Source organism: Ranitomeya variabilis, chromosome 2 (genome assembly GCF_051348905.1).
Source record: "Ranitomeya variabilis isolate aRanVar5 chromosome 2, aRanVar5.hap1, whole genome shotgun sequence".
Classification (NCBI taxonomy): Eukaryota; Metazoa; Chordata; class Amphibia; order Anura; family Dendrobatidae; genus Ranitomeya; species Ranitomeya variabilis.
Genome location: NC_135233.1, coordinates 835771308 through 835790603, shown reverse-complemented (window position 1 = coordinate 835790603; position 19296 = coordinate 835771308). Strand labels below are relative to the sequence as shown.

The following is a 19296-nucleotide window of genomic DNA, read 5'->3' as shown; positions in this document are numbered from 1 at the left end:
CGTTGTTTTTTATACACTTATACTGTTCCCGGTCATTTTTGACCGGACCTAACAAAGTTGTGATTTGTACCTAATTCAAGTGTTATTTGATTACCTGTTGCATTGTTTTACTGTATGTGAACATGGTTTTCAATAATCAGATGAAAAAAAAAATCAAAACAATTTCGCAACAATACACACAATAACGTCCCGTCACACATTGTGATATGCCCTGTGATTATGGTGCTGGAGCGTCGCAAACAAAAATGAGGCATGCACTCATTCTATCACAGCAGTGAGAATATGTACTCATAAGCAGACATTGAGTCTACACAACCCTAATGCTAACCCCCTATCATCCATTCTATCACAGCAGTGAGAATATGTACTCATAAGCAGACATTGAGTCTACACAACCCTAATGCTAACCCCCTATCATCCATTTTATCACAGCAGTGAGAATATTGAATCATTTTAGAATAAAAGAATAATTTATCTGTAACATACCTGTAATAATGGGACTTCAGAGCTCTGACGTCTGAACCTCTGCTCACTCTGTGTTGTCTCCAGCTGAACTGAAACTCTATACTGCTATGTTATCTGTCTACAGATAATATCAGAGCAGACACCACCCTGCAGCAGGAAAAAGCTCACAGTACAACACTTTAGGTGAATTCTGCTTAGGACAGCATTGCACAGTGTAATACTGTACAACCAGCAAACACATGGAAAATCAGAAAATCATGATTTACAATATGAAATGTTGACAACTGAATGGAACTAGATCTATATGAACAGCAGGGTAAATAAAAACCAGTGAAATAAATTGCGCATAGCTATACTGGAAGCGAATCCGTCGGCTGTATCGCAACTTGAAAATGTTGGTATGTGTAAATCTGTTCTGACCAAAAGTAGTCAGATACATTGATAAATAGTAGTAGATGCAATATATAGTTCAAAATGAGGTGATAGCACCTTTATTTTTGTCAAAAATTGTCTGGAGAGCTGAATAAAGGCCTATCGGTCATTTTTGACCGAATAGTACAAGTGTAAAAAAAATTGTACCAAATAAAGTAAACAAAAATTAAAAAAAAAAAAAAAATTCCCACAGAGAGTACCCCCCTAATGACGAAAAGTCAGGGAGCCTCAAGTCTCAGAATCACACGCTGAATTTTTATAACATTATAGAATTTCAAAAACGGTCATTTTTGACCTAACAGAACAGCAGGGTTAAGGGGGCCAACACTATCATTTTTTAGTTTCTTACTATTTATGTAGTTAAAGAATATTTTGGGATTATTTTTGCTCTCTCTGGCAATGAATCTCTCTGTCTCAATCTTTGCTGTCTTGATTTGCTTTTTACAGAATTTATTTAATTTTCTGTATTTATTTAATGCCTCCTCACTACCTACTTCCTTTAATTCTCTAAATGCTTTATTTTTGTCCCTTATTGTGCCCCTTACAGCTCGATTTAGCCATATTGGTTTCCTCCTATTTCTAGTATGTTTATTCCCATATGGTATATACTGTGCACAGGTCCTATCCAGGATGCTAATAAACGTCTCCCATTTTCTTTGTGTACTTTTATGTCTCAGGATATCGTCCCAGTTAATTGCACCAAGATCCTCTCTCATCCGTTGGAAATTTGCCCTCCTGAAGTTTAGTGTCCTTGTCACCCCTCTACTACACATCTTATTAAAGGAGACATGAAAACTTATTATTTTGTGATAACTATTCCCCAAGTGACCCCCAACCCTTATATTTGATATGCGGTCTGGCCTGTTGGTTAATATTAGGTCTAGCAGTGCCCCCCTTCTTGTTGGGTCCTGAACCAGTTGTGAAAGGTAATTGTCTCTCATAGTTGTCAAAAACCGATTACCTTTACTGGAGCTGCAGGTTTCTGTTCCCCAATCTATTTCAGGGTAGTTGAAGTCCCCCATAATAATGACTTCTCCTTGAGTCGCAGCTTCATCTATTTGCTTTACGAGGATATTCTCCATTGCTTCCATTATTTTTGGAGATTTATAACAAACCCCTATCAGTAATTTATTATTTTCCCCCCCTCCCCTTATCTCCACCCACAGGGACTCCACATTTTCATTAGATTCACCTATATTATCACGCAGGATGGGTTTTAAGGTCGATTTTACATACAGACACACCCCACCCCCTCGCTTATCTGTACGGTCATTTCTGAAAAGGCTATAGCCCTGCAAGTTAACAGCCCAGTCATGGCTCTCATCCAGCCATGTTTCAGATATCCCCACCATGTCATAATTATGCTCCAACAACATTAGTTCTAATTCGTCCATTTTGTTGGCGAGGCTTCTGGCATTAGTATACATGCACTTGATGTTCCTCTCTGTACCTCTATTCTTTCTTAAATTACTAACTGTTCTAACCCCACCCCCCATGCCACCGCCACCCCCAACTTCCTTATTTGTGCCCAGGTCTCTATCTGAACTATCTTCCCCTCCTATAAAATGAATACCCTCCCCCCCAATCCCTAGTTTAAACACTCCTCCAACCTTCTAGCCATTTTTTCCCCCAGCACAGCTGCACCTTCCCCATTGAGGTGCAGCCCGTCCCTAGCGTAGAGCCTGTAGCCAACTGAGAAGTCGGCCCAGTTCTGCAGGAACCCAAACCCCTCCTTCCTACACCAATTCTTGAGCCACTTATTAACCTCCCTAATCTCCCGTTGCCTCTCTGGTGTGGCACGTGGTACAGGCAGTATTTCGGAAAATACCACGTTGGAGGTCCTTGCTTTCAGCTTGCAGCCTAATTCCCTGAAATCATCTTTAAGGACCTTCCACCTACCTCTAACTTTGTCATTTGTGCCAATGTGCACAATGACCGCTGGGTCCTCACCAGCCCCTCCCAGTAATCTGTCCACCCGATCAGCGATGTGTCGGACTCGAGCGCCAGGTAGGCAGCACACCGTTCGACGATCCCTGTCTTTGTGACAGATTGCCCTATCTGTTCCCCTAATAATTGAGTCCCCCACTACCAGCACCTGTCTGGCCTGCCCTGCTCTCCTATTTCCCTCCTTACTGGAGCAGTCACTCCTCCGGCTTTCAGAGGACATGCCTGGCTGCAGCAGTGCTACCCCTGTACTGGTACCCCCCTCATCTGCCAACTTAGCAAACTTATTGGGGTGAGCCAGATCAGGACTAGCCTCCCTGGCACTCTTCCCTCTACCCCGCTTTCTGAATGTCACCCAGCTACCTACTTCACTGTCCTGCAGCTCCATCCTACCATCCCCCTCCTCATCTATCCCATTGAGCGTCTGCTCTGTGAGCAGAAGACTCCTCTCCATATTGTCTATGGATCTCAGTGTTGCCAGCTGCACATTTAGATCCTGAATCTGCGATTCCAAATGCACAACGTGCTCACATCTCGCACAGCAGTATGCACCCTCGACCGGCTGGTCAAGGACTGCATACATGTGGCAAGATGTGCACTGGATGGCATTAACAATTGTGGAGCACATTTCCTAATGGGGATTGCACCAGACAGAAACGTTAAATAAAAAATAAATACAAGTATTAATTAAAAACAGACAGCAATTCCTCCCTTGGAATCTCCCTGATTCCGAAGTCACTGAATCACAAGTCACACTTACCGCCGTCCACACTTACGCTCAGGTCACACTCAGCTCGCTCACACTCGCTATGCTGAAGATTTATAGATTTTTTTTTTTCTTTCCCTTCAACAACAAGCCTCCTTGCTGTTCACATGCACTTCCAAAAAGGTGGATGTACTGAGACATTGCCTCCTGGGTAGACTCGACCCCGGGGAGGCTCAGCACCAGGCAAGAGGTCAATAGGACAGTCATAGGGGCGGTGAGGCGGATGAGTCTCCGCAGCCCTTTTGGAGAACACGTCCGCATAGGGCCAATATTGCTTGGGGAGAGAGGAGAGATCTGCGGGTACCTCTGTAGTAGCAACCTGAATGCATTCCCTCTGACATCTACCCCCACATGATTCACTCCATCCCAAAATCCTGCCTGTGGACCACTCAATATGAGGAGAGTGGTACCGTAGCAAAGGTATCCCTAAGAGGACCTCATCAATTCCTTCAGGAATGACGAGCAGAGATATTATCTCCTGATGAGATGGCGACATGGATAGAGTAAATGGGATGGTCTGGTGTGTAATCTGTGAGGGCAGTGTCGACCCATTCACCACTCGTACGGTCACTGGTTGGGCAAGCATCACCAGAGGTATTGTGTGTCGTTGGGCGAAGGCAGAAGACATAAAATTTCCCTCCGCCCCGGAATCCACGCAAAGCTCTACCGAATGAGTGGATGAGCCAATGGTAATTGTCCCCTTAATGGACAATTTGGAGGCAAACGTCGCCGTGTCTAGTGAACCTCCACCTACTACCACTAGACGCTGACGTTTCCCCGACCGCTGAGGACATCTGGTGGCAAGATGTCCTGACTGCCGGCAAACATGACAGACCCTAAGTGCACGAGCGGTCTGGGACTTAGGTCCCGCTCGTAGCACCTCCATGGCCTCATGTGACTCGGGTGCCTGGACCGGAGATTCCAAAAATTTGGCGAAGGTGGGCCAGCCGAAACCTCTGCCTACACTGGGCTCGCTCTAACCTCCGCTCGTTAAAACGGAGGTCAATACGAGTAGATACAGCTATTAACTCCTCCAGTGTGGCGGGAATCTCCCTAGTGGCCAGAGCGTCCTTAACATGGTCAGCCAGCCCCCTCCAAAATATAGGGATGAGGGCTTTATCCGACCACTCCAGCTCAGATGCTAAGGTGCGGAAGTGGACGGCAAAATGGCTGACCAAGGACGAGCCCTGAGTCAGTGCCAACAGTTGGAGTGCCGTATCATGGGTGACGCGAGGTCCTAAAAAGACCTGTTTCAGAGTGCTCAGAAACAGCGGAGCACTCTGCACCACATGATCGCCACGCTCCCACAGCGGCGTAGCCCACTCCATCGCCCTGTCCGACAGGAGAGACATAATTAATCCCACCTTTGCCCGCTCTGTAGGAAAACGTGCAGCCAGGAGCTCGAGATGTATAGAGCACTGTCTCACGAAACCCCTACATGATTTGCCATCACCAGAGAATTTTTCTGGCAGCGGGAGGCGAGACAGGGTCGGAACAGGAGTGGCAGTGGACAAAGCTGCTGCAGCCACGCTAGCAGCCTGAACAGCTACTGTATTAACATCCACAGCTGAGGTTGTGCACTCGAGAGCCGCCAACCTACCCTCCAGCTGCTGGATGTGCTGCAAAGATTGCTGTTTGTCCGCCATTGCTAGCCAGACCCTGGCGCTAGTATTATGTTAAGGCTAGCGGAATGCACCGATTAAATATAGATGTTATTATTGGTGCGTTCGCAGCCCGGGGTCCACCGTGCAGGAGGAACCTGCTGCTAGCAAATGACGGCACTATATGGCGGTTTAAGCGAACTCTGTTACTTCACAGAGTCGCACGGAAACAAGACGCTGTGCCCTGTTAACCCCACAGGAGTTCACAGCTAACTGCCGAGCAGAAGGCAGTCTGTGGTCACGCAAACATACAATCTCCTTACCGGAGGAGCCGGTATTCTAGGGGCTTATTTCAGCCGGGGCCCTAAATCCACGCACACAATCTCCTCGCCGGAGGTGGCAGCATTCTAGGGGCTTATTTCAGCCGAGTCCCTGAACACACACATAAATGTGACCACGCTGGCGCATGCACATAACAGATTTGATACTAGCGCATGGCCGTGCGGCCATGCGAGCCTTATATAGCTGCAGCAAGTAAAAGACCTTCCTAGAAGGACCAATGAGAGACTGCCATACCTGAGCATGTGACCCTAGATCTCCACTGAGAGATCTTGCCCTGGGCATGCTCAGTGTGTGCAAAGCAGGACTTAGTCCTAGCACCTACAGGACCTTCCTGAAAGGACCAATGGACTTAGCTGCAGTATCTGACCATGTGACCCCCGATCCCCACTGAGAGATCTTACTCTGGGCATGCTCAGAACGAGAAAAGCAGGACTTAGTCCCAGAAGCGTCTGCTCGCCGCTGCCCAGCACTGACTTCTATGGCAGAAGCAGGAAAAGCAGCAGCAACTCTTTGTACAGAGTGGGACTGAGCAAGACGCTGGGACTGACGTCTCCGCTGAGCAGGTTCCACTGCGGCAGGAGAAGAATGGGAGACTGCAGCGGAGAAGGCCCGAGATTCCCCCTGTGCAGAGGCAGGAACTCGACCCCGACCCCGAATGTGTTTTGATATAGTAGTTATTGAGGTGCATATACATTAGTTTTGGATATTTGTTATTTATACAAGTGATCAGCCTGCAAAATATGAAAGTCCCATAGTGGGACAAAGAAAGAAAAAAAAAGTTTAAAAAAAATTGTAAATATATATGTACACAGTGGGTACAGAAAGTGTTCATACCCCTTTTAATTTATCACTCTTTTTTCATTGCAGCCATTTGGTAAATTCAAAAAAGTTCATTATATTTCTCATTAATATTCACTTTCCACCCCATCTTGACTGCAAAAAATGACAAATGTTGTATTTTTTGCACATTTATTAAAGAAGAAAAACTGAAATATCACATGGTCTTAAGTATTTCAGACCCTTTGCTCAGACACTCATGTTTAAGTCACATGCTGTCCATTTCCTTGTGATCCTCATTGAGATGGTTCTACTCCTTCATTGGAGTCCAGCTGTGTTTAATTAAACTGATTGGACTTGATTTGGAAAGGCACACATCTGTCTATATAAGACCTCACAGCTCACAGTGCATGTCAGACCAAACGAGAATCATGAGGTCAAAGGAATCGGCCAAGAAGCTCATAGACAGTATTGTGGCAAGGCACAGACCTGGCAAAGGTTACAAAAGAATTTCTGTAGTACTCAAGGTTCCTAAGAGCACAGTGGCCTCCATAATCCTTAGATGGAAGAAGTTTGGGACCACCAGAAGCCTTCCAAGACCTGGCCGTCCAGCCAAACTGAGCAATCGTGAGCTCCAGAGATACAGTAGGGAGATGGGAGAAAGTTTCACAAAGTCAATTATCACTGCAACCCTTCACCAGTCGAGTGGCCCGACGGAAGCCTCTCCTCAGTGGAAGACATATGAAAGCCTGCATAGTTTGCAAAAAAACACATGAAGGACTCCCAGACTATGAGAAATAAGATTCTCTGGTCTGATGAGATGAAGATAGACCTTTTTGGTGATAATTCTAAGCGGTATGTGTGGAGAAAACCAGACACTGCTCATCACCTGCCCAATACAATCCCAACAGTGAAACATGGTGGTAGCATAATGCTCTGGGGGTGTTTTTCAGCTGCAGGGACAGGATGACTGGTTGTCATTGAAGGAAACATGAATGCGGCCAAGTATATCCTGGATGAAAACCTCTTCCAGAGTACTCTGGACCTCAGACTTGGCCGAAGGTTCACCTTCCAACAAGACAATGACCTTAAGCACACAGCTAAAGTACCAAAGGAGTGGCTGCAGAATAACTCCGTGACCTTTCTTGAGTGACCCAGTCAGAGCCCCGACCTAAACCCAATTGAGCATCTCTGGAAAGACCGGAAAATGGCGGTCCACCAACGTTCACCATCCAACCTGACGGAACTGGAGAAGAAGTGCAAGGAAGAATGGAAGAGGATCCCCAAATCTAGGTGTGAAAAACTTTTTGCTTCATTCTCAAGAAGACTCATAGCTGTACTAGCTCAAATGGATGCTTCTACTCAATACTGAGCAAAGGGTCTGAATACTTATCACCATGTGATATTTCAGTTTTTGTTTTTTAATAAATTTGCAAAAATTACATTTCTATTTCATTTTCAGTCAAGATGGGGTGCAGAGTGCACATTAATGAGAAATAAATGAACTTTTTTTTGTATTTACCAAATGGCTGCAATGAAACAAACAGTGAAAAATTTAAAGGGGTCTGAATACTTTCCTTACCCACTGTAGTTGGTGTATGAAACCACTTGTTTTTCAGATGTTATTATGGATATTCTATTTAGGTGTTGAATAATTTTGAGACTGCGGAAGTCATTAGAAGTGGCATTTTGTATTGGATTTGGAGAAACCACTTGTTTTATTAGTTGTGTTGACCTAATGAAATGGAATTTGTCGTTAGGTGTTTGCTTCCTCAATGGAGAGCAATATGACGTGGGGCAGAGATCCAGTGTCCAGCGATATATCATTTACTAGGCTGCTTGATGCAGTTTTGATAAAATCACTGTACATAGGCTGAAAACTGCCAAATTGTGGTGTGGACGTTTATGTTTTTATCGCGTTTTTGATGTTACATATTTTGTCTGGTTTTGGTATATTATGTTTTAAATAAAACTGTTTTTTTGCTTCCTGTTATTTGGCTACGAAAATACTTATTGATGCAGTCATGTATGAATTTCATGTGTTTTTAAAGCGTTTCTGCAGAGAAGACACACTAAGGGTATGTGTCCACGTTCAGGAAACGCTGCGTTTTTGACGCAGCGCTGAGCCGCAGCGTCAAAAACGCAGCGTCCAGATGTTACAGCATAGTGGAGGGGATTTAATGAAATCCCGTCTCCACTGTGCATTAAAAAACGCATGCGTTTTTCCTGCGAAAACGCACATGCGGTGCGTTTTTTCAGAACGCAGCATGTTGCTACAATGAGCAAAACACGCAGGAACACCGCAGGTGACCTGCCAGTGACCTCAGGTGCGTTTTTGGTCAGGATTTTACCTGCATAAAATCCTGACCAAAGCCTGAAGCAAACCTGAACGTGGACACATACCCTTAGGGTATGTGCACACTCTGCGGATTCACAGCGGTTTTGACGCTGCGGATTCACAGCTGTTTTCCCTGAGTTTACAGTACCATGTAAACCTATAGAAAACAAAATCCACAGTACACATGAGCAGAAACGTAGCGTTGTTTATTCAGCAGCAAGTCAATTTTTTGTGCGGATTCCGCAGCGGTTTACACCTGCTCCATAATAGGAATCCGCAGGTGTAAAACCGCAGGTGAAATCCGCAGTAATTCTGCAGGTAATTCAAAGTGCGGTTTACCTGCGCATTTACCAAAATCAGTCCGGAAAAATCCGCAGGATTTTCCGCAACGTGTGCACGTAGCCTAAAAATGCACATGCATTTTTCCCACATGTAAACCAATTCAATGGGGAAAAATTCACACATAGAACTCAGTGTACCTGCAAGAGAAATTGTCAGGTTTTGGATCTCAAAAATACACCTTAGGCTACTTTCACACACAGCATATTTGCTGCGTATTTTTACGCGCGCGTATTTTGCTGCTGCTTTACCTGCGTTTTTTTACGCAGGCAAAAAACGCAGCTGCTTTCACACACTGCGTTTTTTGCTGCGTTTTTTGCTGCGTTTTTTGCAGCTACGTTTTTTTCAGCATTGTGTACTGAAATTAAAGTTTGTTTGAAAAAAAAAAAAGGTGAAAAAAAAAAGAGTCATTGAGGTCATTTCCTGTCTTTATGACTCAGAATACAATACACACTGGAGTTAACACTGGAGTTTTCCGGTACTCCACATTGTTTGCTGTACGTTATTCCTGACACTCCTGTGAGTTCTTCTACCATAGATATAGAGTGCCTTCTATTGACTCGTAGTATATCTGATTTCTAGGGGGTGTCCTCTATTCATGGCAAGTGGGTGTTATGTAATGTGTATTTTTGGCCATGGTCGACAAATCAAAGAAGCAGACTACATCATAGTTAAAAGTTCAAATATTTATTTGTAGTAACTGTCAAAATTGAAAAACTTTTCTAATAAAATTGAGAATAGAATAATTTGTTGTTTTTTTTTGTTATTAACAAAATTCCACACGTAAACACTGTAAACATCCCCAAAATGGGATTATAAACCTGTGGATGTCCAAGTCCACTCATTAATTGCCGCCAGGAGGGCATGCTTCCGGCTTTCATTAGTATTGCGCAAGGCCCTTTCCCCGTCACCACTGACGGTGAGTCATTCGGCACTTGCGCAACACTAATCAGAGCTGGAAACATGCCCTCTTGGCGGAAACTGAGGAGTGGACTTGGACATCATGGCGTTTTAAACATGAAAAGCAACATTATGCCTACTGGTCCTCATATAGGCTTTGTGAATATGAGTAGTAGCTCCAGTCTGGATGGTGTTCTTCAGACTGGGCTACTACTCTGGATGTTGGTGCACCTGCAGCAGCACTTGGAGCAGATGGCAGAGGTTTATTGAATGCTGCTGCAGGTGCAAGAGGAGTCGGCGTCGGTGGATGCCAGATGTGGTTTAGTGAACAAACCATTTCTTCAAAGGTTGGATTTATATGCGGATACTTCTTAAAACATGTCACCGCCATTGAAAGATACGTCATGCAGGAGTCCTGGACCTCGGGGGACATAGTACGCATTCTGGAAGCTAGAGTGGTTCCATATGCTGAGAATTGATCCTCTTCAGGTTGGCGATCAATTAGAGAAATTGCCCTTGCCAAGGCAGCCGTCTCCTCATCCTCCTTTGAAGAGCCTCTTTTCCTCTTCCTCTGTGTTGAGGCTGGAGGTGGAGGTGGTGTTGGTGGCGGTGGTGGCGATGCCAATGAACTAGTCTCGGAGAGGGGCAGATCATCATTTTGGGTAGAAGGGTCAGGCCTTGGCTCATTTGGAAGAGAGCTGGTAGCAGGCTGTGAAGCATGTTCATACACTGGAGTTGTTGCTGTGGCCGGGATTTCGGTCATCGGCTGGACATTGCCTATGGTTCTGTAAAGAGAAACATCAAAACAATAGTTTTAATACATTTTATTTTCTATTCAAAATTAAAGACGTTACTGATACTTACGGTCGGTAATGTAGACTGCCGTTTAAAAATTGGAGTTCCTGTTCAAAACGCCCTTGAGAAGCAGGTGCCGCAGAGCCACTTGGTGCTTCTGACCGTGACCGTGTAAATCTGTCCCTCACCGACCTCCAGCGGGTTTTCAAGGCTGAAACTAAAAAGTGAAAAATTGAACCTATTAATATACTATTCAACTACATACAGACAAGAAATTCAAAAATACTCCTCCAAAATGGAAAATATTTACAAGTTTCTTTTTGCCGCTCCTTTGTGTATGACTCGTACAGGGGATAGAGGGTGACACAGACCTTGTGCCAGGAAGCAGTTTTTGTATATTTGTTGGAAAACTCCCGGCACCCCTTATCCCAAAGACATGGGAAGTTTTGAACCTAAAAAAGGTAAAACATTAACTACTATTAGTTATACACACAAAATTTGACAAACTTGATAGAGGCAGAAAAAGTAACACAGGCTGCTGAGGAATGACAACCCCAACTGCTTGTTATTACCTTCACACGCATACGGGACACACACGCACAGGGGACACACACGGGACAGAAAATCCAGTGAAGAGCGTTTTTTTTAATAAATATTTTGCTAGGTTTAAAAACCAAATTGGAAATAAATAGGGATTCTACGCTTACGCCTTTTTATTACAAAAAAAACACCAAAAAAAACAAACAAATGGGCCTTCCCTGCAAGACTGTGGATTCCCCGCTTTCACTGTGTAATGAATACGAAAAAAAAAAATATTCAGAAAAGGGGGTATCCATGCAGGAGGTGGATTCCCTTCTTTCACAATTCACTGAATTTTTTTTTTTTTTTTAAAGAACGGGGGTTTCCATGCAGGATGGGGTATTCCCCGCTTTCACAATTTTATAAAATTATTTTAATATATTTTACGTATTTAAGTGCCACGTGCCACGTATTTCAGTGCCACGTGCCACGTATTTAAGTGCCACGTATGTAAGTGCCACGTGCCACGTATGTAAGTGCCACGTATGTAAGTGCCACGTATGTAAGTGCCACGTATGTAAGTGCCACGTGCCACGTATTTAAGTGCCACGTGCCACGTATTTAAGTGCCACGTGCCACGTATGTAAGTGCCACGTATGTAAGTGCCACGTATGTAAGTGCCACGTGCCACGTATGTAAGTGCCACGTGCCACGTATTTAAGTGCCACGTGCCACGTATGTAAGTGCCACGTATGTAAGTGCCACGTATGTAAGTGCCACGTGCCATGTATATAAGTGCCACGTATGTAAGTGCCACGTGCCACGTATTTAAGGACAATGGCTCCTGCAGTGCATCACTGAGGTTACTATAGTTCACTGGTCTCACTTTATGGCAAAAAGCTGCGTGGGAACTTTCTCATACAGCATGCCATAAAGTGAAACTAGGGACTATTTTCTCACAGGGGCGTAGGAATACATTGTGGGGAATACATTGTGGAAGGATACCTTCCTCCCCTCATTGTCTTCCTGGAGCCCCTGGAGAGTGGTCGCATCAGCAGATGCTCCTGTTCTCCACGGGATATCGTCGTGGGACACTCGTTTTAATTGGATTTCTGCGGATCAGGGAGTATATTGGTTGTTTATTATTTTAATATTTTTTATGACACTGGCTTCGGGGATCAAAGTGACAAGTGATGGTGAGTATGTAATCTATGTTATATGTACTGTATGTCTGTATGTATGTACTGTATGTCTGTATGTATGTATGCGCATGTCGTCGCATGCCATCGCATGGCGCCGCATGGCGCATGTCGTCGTACGCCGTCGCATGGCGCATGCAGTCGCATAGCGCATGCCGTCGCGTGGCGCATGTCGTCGTACGCCGTCGCGTGGCGCATGTCGTCGCATGGCGCATGCCGTCGCGTGGCGCATGTCGTCGCATGGCGCATGCCGTCGCGTGGCGCATGTCGTCGTACGCCGTCGCATGGCGCATGCCGTCGCGTGGTGCATGTCGTCGCATGGCGCATGCCGTTGCGTGGCGCATGGCGCATGCCGTTGCGTGGCGCATGTCGGCGCATGTCGTCGCATGGCGCATGTCATCGCATGGCGCATGTCGTCGCATGGCGCATGTCGTCGTACGCCGTCGCATCGCGCATGCAGTCGCATGGCGCATGCCGTCGCGTGGCGCATGTCGTCGCATGGCGCATGTTGTTGCGTGGCGCATGTCGGCGCATGTTCTGTATGTGTGTATGTACTGTATATGTGTGTTTTTTTTTTTGTTTTTTGTTTTTTTTTACATTCAACACATTAGCCGGATGATGGGACTACTACTGTCCCATCATTGGCTACTGTGTCACTGACTGTCACTGTAGCAGGCAGAGCCCGATGGGACTTGTAGTCCCATCGGACAATGCCTGCACACAGAGACACACACACACACACACACCAAAGACCACCCCACCCCCCGCAGCAGACCCAGCACATACCCATACATACACACGGGGGGGGCGGGGGGGACACGGCACACACACAGGGCGCACACGGCACACACACAGTGGGGGGACACACGCACAGGGGGGGCACACACGGGGGATACTTACCGTCTCGATCAGCAGCCCCACGTTTATGCTGCTTCACTGGGGGGCGGGGGCTTCCCTCTTCCTGTCCGACGTCACGTCCGGTCCTGGGTGTCAACCCCTCCGTACAAAGACGCCGACACCCAGGACAAAGGCGCTGTGTGTGCACGTTAATATGGGGCCCTATGGGGATACGCAGACACGCCGCTGCGTAAAGAATTGACATGTCAATTCTTTTTACGCCGGCGTGTTTGCAGACAAAAGCGCCGCGTTTTTTTGCGGTGTGTCTGAACGGCAAAGTGAATTTCTCACTTTGCCGGCAGACGAAAATGACATTGCGCATTTTTGAAAAGCGCCCGCAAAATAGCGCTCAAAAATGCGCTGTGTCTGAAAGTAGCCTTAGTTCAGTTTACTGAGATTTCTATGAATCTCATCCACTTTGCTGGAACTGTAAGATGCTGCGTGTTTTTTTTTTGTCCACAGTGAAAATAGGCAGCATCAAAAATTAATCTTGCGAACTTAACCTATGATTTAATCTCACTTTTGATGAAATACAGCTATTCAATTGAGACCTGAATGTAGTGTGAAAGCTGCCTTGGCTGACACCTTTGCCTACTGAACTGAATTCTAATCATACATCCTGTGGCTATACAAGTACAAACGGTGTTTTATAATTTTCAATGAAATAACTTACATTTTCTATTATCTATTTTCTGACATTATTTCCAATTCTGTATAGGATTCAAAATGTTCTTCTCACATCTACAAATTACACCCACTGGTACACTTAAAATACTTTTTTAAAGAAGGATAAAAAAAACCATCACAATTTTGTTAAAATGTGTTTGAATCGTGACATATCAATTCCACAAAATGTTCTGCCAAGTTTTGTCTCAACCTCCCAATACAGACAAATTTAGCAGCATGCTATATCTGCTGCAAGTGCTCCTGAGATAAGTGAAGGTTTTCTGAGCATATTAGAATGTCTTCTGTCAGCCATACATGTGCGATATATCCATACAATTTGGTGAAAGGGTTGATAATCTTAATATGGTAGCGGAAGGCCATGTTAAGTAAAGGGGGCCCTGTCAAGGTTGGTTGCATCCCCCTTGCTTTTAAGTGTTAAACACTGTGAAGCACTCCCTCCTCCATAGTTACCGTAGGTCTAGAAAACATTGAAAGCAAGACGCACAACAAGGGTCATGGAAACCCTTACACAAGGTAAGACTGCCTTTGGAGCACGTTCTGATTTAAAGAAGTAATCAGCGGCTACTTGACTGTCCCCTCCTTCGGGCAAATCAGGCATCCTCTCACTTCCTCCGGATGTTAGTTATATCCGAAGCATAGGACAGTGAGGCGACTGCTTATTGGCCACAAGGATCGCGTGACATAACTATGTCACGCAAGCTTTGAGAGAGCTAGTGCTCCCACTGCTAGAACAGTGTCGACATCGGAGGTGAGTATAGGTGTTATTTTCTTGGGGAAATATAGTGATTACGAAGGGGTTATCCAAGTAGTGGACAACCTTTTTAAGCTGGATTCGTACATTTAGTTGTGGATGCAATGTTTTCATCCAAACCCAGGGGTGAACACAAAAGATAGATGTAACAGTTGTTCCTATATATATGCATCCTGTTGGATCACTCTTAATACTAACGTAATTCCTAGCAGGCATCTGATCACTATTAACTCCTTCCCAATATCTACCACAAATATACACTCACTGGCCACTTTATTAGGTACACCTGTCCAACTTCTTGTTAACACTTAATTTCTAATCAGCCAATCACATGGCGGCAACTCAGTGCATTTAGGCATGTAGACATGGTCAAGACAATCTCCTGCAGTTCAAACCGAGCATCAGTATGGGGAAGAAAGGTGATTTGAGTGCCTTTGAACGTGGCATGGTTGTTGGTGCCAGAAGGGCTGGTCTGAGTATTTCAGAAACTGCTGATCTACTGGGATTTTCGCGCACAACCATCTCTAGGGTTTACAGAGAATGGTCCGAAAAAGAAAAAAAATCCAGTGAGCGGCAGTTCTGTGGGCGGAAATGCCTTGTTGATGCCAGAGGTCAGAGGAGAATGGGCAGACTGGTTCGAGCTGATAGAAAGGCAACAGTGACTCAAATCGCCACCCGTTACAACCAAGGTAGGCCTAAGAGCATCTCTGAACGCACAGTGCGTCGAACTTTGAGGCAGATGGGCTACAGCAGCAGAAGACCACACCGGGTACCACTCCTTTCAGCTAAGAACAGGAAACTGAGGCTACAATTTGTACAAGCTCATCGAAATTGGACAGTTAAAGATTGGAAAAACGTTGCTTGGTCTGATGAGTCTCGATTTCTGCTGCGACATTCGGATGGTAGGGTCAGAATTTGGCGTAAACAACATGAAAGCATGGATCCATCCTGCCTTGTATGGATCATCTTTGGGATGTGCAGCCGACAAATCTGCGGCAACTGTGTGATGCCATCATGTCAATATGGACCAAAATCTCTTAGGAATGCTTCCAGCACCTTGTTGAATCTATGCCACGAAGAATTGAGGCAGTTCTGAAGGCAAAAGGGGGTCCAACCCGTTACTAGCATGGTGTACCTAATAAAGTGGCCGGTGAGTGTATATGCTCTTCTTTAGCGTGCAGTGTCAGAAACCGGCTTCCTGCTGCTGCCAGCGGTCACGTGTGCCTCTATTCATGAATATTCATTTCTCTTAAGTGGCAGCATATGTCACCACCGACAACAGCAGGAAGCCGGAGGCTGACACTGCGTGCCACTGAAGAACAATGAATACTCACTGCTCTTTGCTTGCACAGTCCCGGTGAGCATAAAGCAGTTGCTGGCATTGGAGCAGGATGCTGCGAGGGAGCGCCAGGTAGGTGAGTGTGATTTTTTTTTTTTAAATGTTTTCTGATGGGGCCATGCATACCAGGATGTGGATAGGGGTGTGGGCCAATTAGAAGGATGGGGCCATGCATACCAGGATCGGGGTTGGGGGAAATGATACCAAGATACTATTATTAAAGAGAAATGATTATTCATTGCCCACCATGCCCATGGGCGTGGAATGTAGTGAATATTAATTTCTCTTTAGCAGCGGGAACAGGAGTTAGCTACAGCCGCCTGCTCCAGTCTTCTGTGACCCACTGCTCCGCCAATGCCATTCCCCCATTTCCCCACCACAGCTAGACTATACACCGTACCCCACCGTACATACAGTCTATAAGACGCACCTTCCGTTTTCTGAGTTAAGAAGTGCGTCTTATAGTCCGAAAAACACGGTAATGCCAGAATTGTGCGGGTTTTTTTTTTTTTACTCGCCTTCCCCAAAACTGGAATAAAAAGCAATCAGAAAGTTATATGTAACCCAAAATGCTACCAATGAAAATTACAACTTGCTCTACAAGAAGTAACCCTCATGCAGTTCCATCAAGTCAAATAGAAAATGGTGATGCAAGTCAAAATGTGTTACAATATTCAGGTTTTTAGTAAAAACACTAAAATCCAGTGGGCAAAATAGGTATTTTACACACTGCCAATTTTGCACGTTTTTCCACCTACAAATAATGGAGAGGTCTGTAATTTTTATCGTAGGTACACTTCAACTATGAGAGACAGAATCTAAAAATAAAAAACAGAAAATCACATTGTATGATTTTTGCATAATTAAGTTGCATTTTTTTTGCATGAAAGAAGTATTTGATCAACTACAAACCAGCAACAATTCTGGCTCTCATAGATCTGTTAGTTTTTCTTTAAGAATCCCTCCTACTCTGCATTAATTACCTGTATTAATTGCACCTATTTGAACTTGTTAGCTGTATAAAAGACACCTGTTCAAATACTCAATTACACTCCAACTTCTCCACCATGGCCAAGTGGCTGGGTCTTCCAGCATGACAATGATTAGAAACACACAGGAAAGAAATATATCTTGGTACCATGTTAGCCAGTAGATAGAAAAATATTTAGAATTGAGAGTCCTTGGTGGTTGATACCTTTTAATGGCTAACTGAAAAGATGGTAACAAATTGCAAGCTTTCGAGACTACATACGTCTCTTCATCAGGCAAAGACTAAAACAAATTCTGAAGAATCACATATTTATGCACAACATAGTATAGGAAAAAAAAACAAAAACAAAGGGAGAGGGGAAAAAAAACCATGGATAAGCCAGGTGACATGAAGCAGAATTACCCTGTCCATTTATAATCACCACGGACAAGATAAAGATCCCCAACTCACATCAGGACTACAAGATACCAGGTACTTTCAGCTGCGTCACTTCTAATGTGGTGTACCTAATTATTTGTACTAAATGTCCAACTGGGGGTCTGTATGTGGGGGAGACAGGGCAGAAACTGAGAACAAGGATGAACTCTCATCGCCATACAATAAGAGAAAAAAGAATGGATCTACCTGTGGCTATAATACATTTCTGTCTCCCAAATCATAACATTATGGACATGAAATTACTTGTATTGAAAGGTAATTTCAAAGCACAGAGAGACAGGAGAGTCTGGGAATATAAACTGATGACGACCTTTGACACTCTAAATGCAGGAATGAATGTGTCACATGGATTTATGTCTTTTTACATCAACTAACTACAACTAAGGAACTTGCCCATCAGACCATGAGGGGGTCATCACAACAGACCCTAATCACAGGACAATAAAACAATCCTTATCTAAGAATTGGCCCAATATTTATAGACGTAACTGTTTATCACCAATGGTAATTCTGCTTCATGTCACCTGGCTTATCCATGGTTTTTTTTTCCCTTCTCCCTTTGTTTTTTTTTTCCTATACTATGTTGTGCATAAATATGTGATTCTTCAGAATTTGTTTTAGTCTTTGCCTGATGAAGAGACGAATGTAGTCTCGAAAGCTTGCAATTTGTTACCATCTTTTCAGTTAGCCATTAAAAGGTATCAACCACTGAGGACTCTCAATTCTAAATATTTTTCTATCTACTGGCTAACACGGTACCAAGATATATTTCTTTCCTGTATCAAAATGGAGGATACCAGAATGTACCGCATCTTTATGGAACTAAAACCACTTCTGAAGAAACGTGCACAAATGGACAGCGACATTTTTTTCCTATCTAAATGCAAAAAGGAGAATCTAATTCCCAAAGGACTCTGGATTACAAACCCAATTCTTCATACCTACAACACCCATTATGCACAGAACCTGTGTCACAGGACTTCTGAGAGATTAAGGAATCATCTTTTGCATGTCTGCTACAGCATAAAGAGTAAAGTCCAAGGGCAATTTGAAACCCTGAGGAAAACACTTACAGCAGACACAGAGCAGAAATTACAACAATACTACAACAAACTACGGACCCATCTAATTCATAACAAGGAAAAGAAACTGCACAGATTGCGCCTCAATTCAGGACTCTATGCAAACAGATACAAAATAAAGCCACAACCTGACAACTTGGACAACCACTCCATTCCAGGCACAAATAACTGAGTCATTAATCTCTCAGATTATAAACCCAACAAAGTGGAGCTGGCCGTGCTTTCCAGAGGACTCTCATTTTGTCCTACTAAGGCCCTGGATAAAACTGAACTCTGCAGTGATATGGAACATTTTTTCAGGAGACTGCATCTGAGGGAATATTTCAATGATACAGAAGATTCAGAACCCTCCTGGACTGAAGGAAAAGGGATCCTAACAACAAAGAAGAGGTCAGACTGGACACCTCCACTGGGACGCAACCCTCATTTGGATAACTATATAGACTCCTTCAGACATTTGATAAAATCCACCATCATAGATACTAACAGGACACTAGCTTCCAACATCAGTGCCCAGGAGAGAAAGGCCATACAGTCTCTGAAAACCAACAAAGAAATCATCATCAAACCTGCTGACAAGGGAGGTGCAATAGTCATGATGAACACATCAGACTATATGAGGGAAGCAAACAGACAACTTATGGACACACGCTACTACAAAAAATTGGAGTCGGATCCTACACAGGATTATTAC

The 19296-nt window shown here is 44.4% G+C and overlaps 2 protein-coding genes across 5 annotated transcripts in view; one reads left to right on the top strand and one right to left on the bottom strand.

The window, feature by feature from the left end:
• DLGAP2 (DLG associated protein 2) overlaps nt 1-19296 on the top strand; it is a 1328681-nt gene that overhangs the window by 148484 nt on the left and 1160901 nt on the right. The gene's annotated exons all lie outside the window — the stretch shown is intronic.
• On the bottom strand, nt 9953-11306 carry LOC143809952 (uncharacterized). The gene is made up of 2 exons (XM_077292899.1): nt 10769-11306; nt 9953-10689 (listed from the first exon to the last, which is right to left on the bottom strand). Exon 2 carries the CDS (start codon nt 10665-10667, stop codon nt 10041-10043), a length of 627 nt encoding a protein of 208 aa, XP_077149014.1. The 5' UTR covers nt 10668-10689; nt 10769-11306; the 3' UTR covers nt 9953-10040.